Source organism: Saccostrea echinata, unplaced genomic scaffold (assembly GCF_033153115.1).
Source record: "Saccostrea echinata isolate AGI-Se365-2 ecotype Australia unplaced genomic scaffold, CSIRO_AGI_Sech_v1 ptg000029l, whole genome shotgun sequence".
Classification (NCBI taxonomy): Eukaryota; Metazoa; Mollusca; class Bivalvia; order Ostreida; family Ostreidae; genus Saccostrea; species Saccostrea echinata.
In genome coordinates this window covers 34,661,325-34,670,411 of record NW_026889778.1, presented here as the reverse complement: position 1 = coordinate 34,670,411, position 9,087 = coordinate 34,661,325, and the positions used below count along the sequence as shown (strand labels likewise).

Genomic DNA, 9,087 nt, shown 5'->3' with positions numbered 1-9,087 from the left:
TTATAATAGTAATTTTGAAAGTATTTGAATGAGATCAATTTAAGGACACCTGAGGCACTTAGAAAAATGGCAAACAAAATCTATGAATTTCTTGATCTCTGCCACCTTTGGGCATGAGGGGTGGGTTAGCCCCAAAATAAATGCAGTCTTCGAAAATTTTGTTTACTTTCAGACATCAGGCAGTCAAACTGTTAGAATTATTATAAAAAGCTTAGGCTCCCTACCAAAATTGCAAAATTTGTGGCTCCAAGGTCAGAGGTTCTATTGGTCATATGGTAAAAATGGATTAATTCTTTGAAAATCTCTGCTTCAATGTATTCAGCAGACAAACAAAGTGCCTGGCTATAATGAGCAAGAGTTTTTCTTAAAAAATTGTGTTCATGGCCCCTGTGCCAGGGGGATTGAAGTGAGGGTGGGGTTCTATTGATCATGTAGGGGAAATGCATATATTATTTAAAAATCTTCTCTTCTCCTGTGTGGACTAAGTGCATGCTTGTGATAAGTAAAGGTGCTTCTTCAAAATTGAGAAATTCATGGCCTCTTGGTCAAGGGTGCTGGAGCTAGGGTGGGACTCTATTACTATCATGTTTGGAAATTTATACTCTGCTTTGTCACTCACCTATGGTAACATAAATCACTGTAAATAATGTAATTGAATTGATAACTAAATCTAATTAAAAAAATAACCTGGATTGTTGCTTCTTATAACCAGACTAACCATTCTGTTGATTCCTGATCATCCGATTCCTCTTATTTTATAGCAATATATCTATCAGTTTGTTTTATATTAATAAAATTACCTAGTTGTGTCCTTTACGGGTGGTTTTATACCTAGACGACCGTTAAGGCCCCTAGGCCTCTTGTCTCTGATTAAGTAACTTTATGTTGGTGAAGATAATACAAATAGCAATATTCATTCAGATATGTTCCGATTTCATGCAATCCTTCAAAAACGGAGATTCGGCTCAGCTAGATATTAGGACTGACGCCTTCAGTGATGGCGTCAGTCCAAATATCTAGCCCAGCCGAATCTCCGCAGAGATTATCCTTCAGAATAGATACGATTTCACACGATGTCGTTGAAGCAATTCGGCAGAAAGGGAGAACAAACTTCAAACACGACCAATAGAAGTGAGTTCATTTGTTATTAAAGAACAAAATTTGGATGTCCAGCAGCAAATAATTCAAAATTATACGTATATTTTATATACGTTAATAGTGATTCATTCACGACAACTGCTACACATAACTTGTTTCGGAATGATTTTTTTCTTTTTGCCTTAAAGTACATGTATTTCATTTCAGCTTCATGTTTCTTTGACGAATTAATATTTTTTATATTACTGTTGTAATTAATTTCTATGATCATGCTGCTGTTGACTACGGCTGTATATATTGAATGTTAATGTCAACCTAAATGGCATCAGAGACCGCTTTTCCAACAGTTTGTTATAAACAAAATCGTATTTTGGTCTGTGATTGAAAGGAAATTAAACTTAATAATATTGATTGATTGTATGTTGTTTTACGTCCCATTCGAGAATTTTTCACTTATACAGAGGTCATCAGATACTGGTGAAGAGTTTCAAATTTAGACTTTTAATCGGAGTTCAGGGCCATTGAGAGTGCCAACGCCTATACCGCGACACGGGACCTCGGTTTTTAAAGGAATTTATGTTGACGTCTTAGGTTTGACGGGGCGCGGCGAAAGAGAATCGAAACCGGGCCTACCGATCACGAAGCGAGCGCCCTACCACAAGGCTACCGTAACCCGTCCCCCTGAGTGTAAACAAACAATTTTTTTTCACGTTTTTATATTTTTCATAACACTTTTTACTTTAAATTCATAATTATGATGAATTATATGGATTTTGATCACCCGTGTGACAAAGGGTTAGAGAAGTTGCATATACGCTACTGATGTCAAAAAGTTTAAAATACCTCTGCTGGATCATTAAAGCTCATTTTATGTGTGATTGAAAATATTTACTATATAAAGGTTGTTTATCATCCATTTGGTAATTTTATTCTCTATTCATGTCTATACAAAACAAGTCAAAAAGTTGATTTTTAAAATACAATAAATCGAATATTCCGTCAATTACGCTCATATTGCATGTAGAAAATAATTAACGAGAGCGATGCGAACGCACTTACCAAATGTTGTTAACTTTTTGAAAACAGTACATATCTATAGCGTTTCGACCTAGAGTTGGGATATAAAAACGTCGCTGGTTCGAATCCCATTAAGGGAAGCGTAGACTGGTCCTGCAGAATGAGACCGTATTTAACCGAGGTCCCCTATTACAGTAGACACTGACAAAAAGACCCCTTATTTCTCAATGGCCATAAAGTTCGACCACAGGGCTAAATTTGCTGCCTTCCACCGGCAACTGCATGGTTGCATCTCAACGTTTCAAAAATTCTGGAAAAGGACGTAAAACAAACAAACAAACAACCCTTTTGTTTTCATGAATTCCCATTTTCCGAAGTCACATATCATCTCGAGGAAATCGACCGATAAGGAAAAATATAGCTCTTTAGAGCAGCTATATCCATGTATTACTTCATACAGCAAATCAATGTTGTAAAAGATAACCATGAAATGGCTGTACATATATAAGCCCCAGGCAGTTTATTATATCAGATATCGAAGGGGACTGGGTCAATATATGACATAATAGTACTTCTTTACCCATTCATTGATATAGTAAAATTTCATGTAACTGCAACGAATTTGTCCATTGGATTTGCAATTCACAAATTTTTTTCACAATTGCTGTCGGAATGTTTAAACGTTATCATCGAGTTCTTTCTTATATTGTTTTTTTCTTATTCATTTTTGGAAGTGTTCATATTTCACGTGAGTGACAAACGTTTTTTCTATCATTTTCTTATCATAATGGAAACTTGTTTTAATTTTTTAAAGTTAAATCAAACAAAAGGATATTAATTAACTTGAGATGATTACTTCCTTGAATTTCAAACCCTGATCACAGGGGCTTGCTCCCAGAGCCGAAGTGTCAGCAATGAAAAGAATGGCTTTGTTATTTTTGAGCAAAACAATTTTATTGAAATTATTATTTTTTTTTACACTTAGCAAGCAAGACCTTGTGTCATGATGATAAATTATGGAATGAAAATGATGCATTTTAAATGAATGTATTAGATGTACGTGATTTTTCTTCCTCGTGATATATAATGAAAAGTTATACCTGACTTCGGTCTTATGTCTTTAACAGAGTATTTAGTTGCGAGGTATAAATACACTGAAGTTTCTGTTGCATCCCCCATCCCTCTAAAATACCCGATGGACCAGGTTAGTGATGACAACGAGGAGATAAGTGATGAAAACGGCGATGATGGTAGCAGCAATAAATGTTCCAAATATCAAATAAACGTAGGTGCTTATCATTATTAAGTATAATTATCTTAATAGTAAAGTATTTTAAAGTTAATTAAGAGGTAAATTTGTAGTTGATCGAGATTACATACATGTACTAGTACTAAGCGTTAAGCAAAGATTTAAATCATTTTTGTTGTAAAATATTAACTTGTTAAAAAATGTCAGAGGGGAAATATCCTTGGCCTGTTGACTCAAAAAAGCTTGGGCGAAGTAAAAGTGTATGCAAAAGTCATGCAAGAAGCATGTTGGACCAAATTGTCATGCCACCAATAATAAGAATGTTAATATGTTCGTGCATGCTAATTAAAGTTCCTTTTAATTGCAATCTTTTATGTATTCAAGTTTCATTTTTGTAATATCTAAGATTTTTTTGGTTTGTTTAACGTTCCTTCGAAATTTTTTCCTTCTTGTTGATTTACACAGTAACTTCAGACTTACGACTAAGATCAGAATCTTATTATGCAAATAACTTTCCTTTCTGGATTACTTTAAAAATGTTTTTAGTCAATTTAGAAAGATATTTTTATGCAAAAAATTTTTAACAGAACATTTAAAGTTTTGTAAGATTTTACAGTCAACTTAAGTTTTAAAGTCTTAGTCGTAAGTTCTTTTGTAAAACGGACCTCTGGTCTCCACATTTTTGCAGTGGGATACAAACCCGCGATATAAGCATAAAGATCAATTCCTGTGACTAAAGTACCCGTTTACGACTAAAATCAAAAACTGTAGTTGATTGTAAAATCTTGCAAAATTAATGATTCTGTTCAGAACTGCTACGTAGAAATAACTAAAATCTTTTAAAAAAGATTCTAACCATTTTCATATTAATGTGAAAAAAAAGTTATTCGCAAAATTACATTTTGGTCTTCCTCTTAAGTTCTTTTGTAAAACGGGCCCCACGAACGAAACGCTCTAACCACTCCACCACGTGGGCGACTTTTTAAGATTATGTAGGTTATTTATACATGTATATATTCCTAATGAAAATGTGAAATAAGGGGGTTGTTTTACTTTATAATAATTTTCCAAAATTAAAAGGAAGGGTTGGAAAAATCATCTTAATTAGAAAAAAGTTCTATCTTTGGACGAGGTTTTCATTATCTAAATTAATGATTATTTGTTGTTGAATTTGAGCATGTTCAAGATAACTATCACATTTATTCCTATGCAAGAATTTGGTCTTTTTGATGTAGCCCCACATTTGTCATGACTTAAACACATTTAAATCTATTCTCACGAAAAAAAAATCAGTATATACATGTAGCGTTGCTGTTTTGTGGACGAATATTTAAAACATTTTCCTATATATTCATCACAGGCACTTGGGGTCTGGACCCCCCCCCCTTCCATTTTTTTTTCTTTTGAAATATGGGGTCGAGTCACCTTTTTCCTATTTTTGTATTCTAATATGCACTATATGTTATCAATAATGTAACTCTTTTGTCTCTATATGCTGTTTTTAAATATACCGTTTTCGACTGATACATAAAAAGAACCCTCTTTTTATGTATCAGTCGAAAACGGTATATTTAAAAACAGCATATAGAGACAAAAGAGTTACATTATTGATAACATATAGTGCATATTAGAATACAAAAATAGGAAAAAGGTGACTCGACCCCATATTTCAAAAGAAAAAAAAAATGGAAGGGGGGGGGGGTCCAGACCCCAAGTGCCTGTGGTAGGAATCATGTAATGGAATTGGCGGTGATCTTAAATATTGGAAGAGAGAAAGAGAGATATATGAGCTTGACTACTATCATAAAACTAAAATGATTAGCACACGGTACTTCAGATCATAAGTGCCATTAATCCCTGGTTGAAATGAAGGGTATGAAAAAAGATGTAAATGAAGAGGTCTAAATCTTTTACAGATATGCGACACCAGATGCTACGAGTAATAAAACCTTAATATCCATATCACAGATCGAACGCATAAATTACAGATATTTACCCCCAAAAAATATGAAAAAAGGAAAGAAAATTTAATTGAATGGATGCAGATGACACACTTCAAACAAATATAAATAATGTGACACGAGGCACTTTATCTTTTTCTTCAAAAGGCGCTTAATAATTAAAATTACTACAGAAATTTATTGAAACAATATTTTAATTCCAAAAATTGAAGGGGATCGCACGTACAGCAGGCAAGCCTATTTTAGCCATCTCTCTAAAGTTACTGTTTGACCCTTTTATCATGACCTTTAAATTCTTGAATTATTTTGATCATATTTTCTAATTAATCCTTCCGCTTTTTTTTTGCTCTTTTCTTAGTTCTTTTTAGGGGGTTCTTCTGTGTTCTTTAACTTTCTAGTGTTAAACGGAATATATACTTGTACATGCACGCGCTAGCTCATAAAACGAAATAATTTTTAACAAGTGTAAAGATTTATGCAATAGATCATTTAAGAAAGCATTTCAGAAATCAAAAATGAACATGTTAATTGATTAAATATACAAAGTTTATAAAGTATATACTTTGTAATATATTTAGAGACATTTCGAAACTCTGGATCCTTGCATTATCGCAATGTTTCTTATGTTCATAATAACACTTTATTGACCTTTCAGATGTTTCAAACCTTAAAAAGTTATGAGTATGTCCAGAAGGAACGACAAGACAAACTTAGAAATGGCTGCAATCGCTTTCACAAAAATTACACTTCCCAGTCATTCCTTGAAAAATTAAATAATAATATACAGTTATATGATAATCTGGGATTCTTGTATTGCCGAATTCAGAAAGTGGATTCTACCTTTTTACGAAAGACATTAAAAACATTATTTGCCGGACTGGAATATCAAGTTTTGCAAGGTGAAAGTATGCTTCAGAATCGAACCTGGGAATTTAAGGAGTGTCTACCAAAATTGCCAAAAATCATGTTTGTTCGTGAGCCATATGGCAGAGCCCTTTCAGGATATGTCGACAAACTTTTTGCTCCTAATCCATTTTACTGGAAGATAACTGGACGCCATATTGTGAGAACCGTAAGGGGAATTAATGCGAATGACTCTTCACTGAGTTGTGGACATGATGTCACATTTCCAGAATTCATGAAATACCTGATTATCTCCCAAAGAACATTGAGAGACCGTGACCGACATTTTTATCCAATGTCTGAGCATTGCTTTCCATGTAATATAAAGTACGACTTTATTGGGAAAATGGAGACATTTCGAGAAGATGTTGCACACTTACTGGATTCCTTTAATTCTGAACTTTCTGTTGCAATACCAATTGATTTTGAAAAGGAATCCGATTTGAATATTGCTCAAGATTATGTTGATCAACTATTTTATTTCAAAAAAGAAACAGAAATATGTGAACCATTTCATAAATCACTTCTACGATTCTGGCGAGATTTCCAGATTCGAGGAATAATACCTATAGAAGTCAAAATGCCTTTCACCTCAGAGGGAGCAGTAAACATCACAAAATCAGAAGTGGTTGATAAAGTTACCGATATCATTAAATCTATACAAAATCGTACAAAATTAAAAGAGCAGAGATTAGAAGCAAAAGTAGAAGCGTTTAGTCAAATACCTAAAGATATTATGAAGGAATATTTAGAACTTTATAGAGCTGATTTCGAACTATTTGGCTATCCAAAAAACTCTAGTTTTATAGGAAACGGAACTATTCCTTCCTCCAAAAAGTTTAAATACTTTAACATTTTTGACTGATAATGTTGAGTTTGTGGCATATGTATGGGTAGCAATACTGTACTAATTGAATAGTATACAGCAATCCAGAGACTGTTGGGTTATTGTATGATAAAGCAATTTCAACCCAGTCTGATGGAGAGGAAGAATTTATACCAAAGAAATAATAAATTTTTACACAACAATCTATTGCGTTTTCTTTAAAGATAACATGACTGCATGTAGTCAAGTAAAGGTAGGAATATTCCAAATAAAATATATCATAGTTCAATGTTGAACTAAGATAATGTTAAGACTGATATTTATATTCTTACTAGGAATTCTATCAAGATTGTTTTCATATACCTGGATAATTTGAACAGTTTAAGCCCGATGATGTGTTTTAGCAAATGATAAAAAGGAGAATTTTATTTTTGAATCTTTAAACAGTTTTAAACATAAGATCAAGTTGATGAGTTATTTGAAGGCTCACTTGATAAAGAAAACTAAATGAGTATCCAAATAAACCACTTAATACTAAATTTTCCTTCACCTAAGAAAAGATTACTGAAAGTCATTTATCACTAAACATTACTCCATTATTTTGGGAATATTTCAGGTACCTTCAAATGGCAGAGTACGTTTATGCTGCACGTATTTCAAATTATTCAGTATTAATTCAAGAACCATTCAGTCTTATTTCAAACAGTAACCATTTTACATTGTAATAATTTCAGTCATTACTCTATATATCTCAATATTTCTCCCGTCAATTATTGGTGCATGGATATAAAGGATTTTTAAAAATTAGTATAAGATATCCTGATATTTTTAGCTACCTTTAAGTCAGGTTTCAGTAACAACTCAGTGATAGTTCAGTATTTATTCGGTGTACTCTTCTGAACTATTTTTGAACAATGATATTTGCGTTAACTTTCAAATTTGTGACTGCTCAGATGAGTAGGCCTAGTCAGTCAATTGGTCGTTCTTTTTCCAAATTCAGAAAGAACAGAAGTGGGCATGAGAGAGAGAGAGAGAGAGAGAGAGAGAGAGAGAGAGGACAAGAGCAATAACCCTAAATTCTATGTCAGCGGTTATCTGATTGGAGTCTGCGAAAAATATATATGCAGTGAATAAATAAGCAGATAATACATTTATTAGGCATGACCTATTCAAAAGTTCATATATATATTGTCACACAAGGCCTAAATTAATTTTTCTTGAATTTACATTAAATCGAAAGAGAAATAATTTACATATGTTTTTATTTTTTTTTACTAACTTTTCGAAAAATCTAGAAGAATCATAATTATATGCTTTATCTGTTAATGTGCCTTTTACGTTGAGTTCATATAACAAGGAATAAAGTTATAATTTCACGTACATAAGCCGAAACTACATTGTGTATATCTTTTTTAAACCAAATGTTGCAAGTTTATATCTCAACAAATATCAGTTGAAAGAATGAACTCTACTGTTTTGTGGAGTCATATATAATGCACATGGAAAAACTTCATGAATACTGGGTTGAAAAATTAGATTAAAATTGGATTTAAAATTAGATATAAAAACTGAAAAAATGCAATGATTATCACAAAGACAGTTGCTGTCAGGGCCAATCCTCATAATTTCTCGTATTGATCAACACTGTTCTTTATGTTAAACCAGTGCTCTTTAGGAGTCAGTTGTATAAAGCATACTCCATTTCTGGGAAAACTAGTAAAAGCTCTTTGTATACTTACAAGTATGTTTTCCTTTGGTGGCAGATAAGATAAGGAGTACATATATGCAAGTTTATATTGACTAATTTTATAGTTCTTCACAAAATGATTACAGTTCCCGAAATATAACAAAGCATTTTATTTAGACTCCTGGCCCTGAAAATAACGAATAGTGATCAATCTCATAAAATCTCAAAACAATACAAATCTGTGAACAGGGCATAAACACCTGGAAATTCCAGAGGTGGGATCAGGTGCTTAGGAGGATAAGCATCCCCTGTTGACCGGTCACACCCAACGGGAGTCCTATGTATT

The 9,087-nt window shown here is 32.9% G+C and overlaps 1 protein-coding gene across 1 annotated transcript; it reads left to right on the top strand.

Moving 5' to 3' along the window:
* Positions 1–3,310: 3,310 nt before the first annotated feature.
* LOC133194258 (carbohydrate sulfotransferase 9-like) lies at positions 3,311–7,104 on the top strand. Its single transcript, XM_061330251.1, has 2 exons — positions 3,311–3,400; positions 5,981–7,104. Exons 1-2 carry the CDS (start codon positions 3,311–3,313, stop codon positions 7,091–7,093), a joined length of 1,203 nt encoding a protein of 400 aa, XP_061186235.1. The 3' UTR covers positions 7,094–7,104.
* The last annotated feature ends 1,983 nt before the right edge of the window (positions 7,105–9,087 follow it).

Excerpts from the sequence above, each read along its gene's own strand:
- LOC133194258 (XM_061330251.1), top strand. The coding sequence starts at position 3,311 with ATGGACCAGGTTAGTGATGACAACGAGGAGATAAGTGATGAAAACGGC. Across the intron at positions 3,401-5,980 it reads GTTCCAAATATCAAATAAAC|ATGTTTCAAACCTTAAAAAG; the intron begins GTAGGTGCTTAT and ends TTGACCTTTCAG.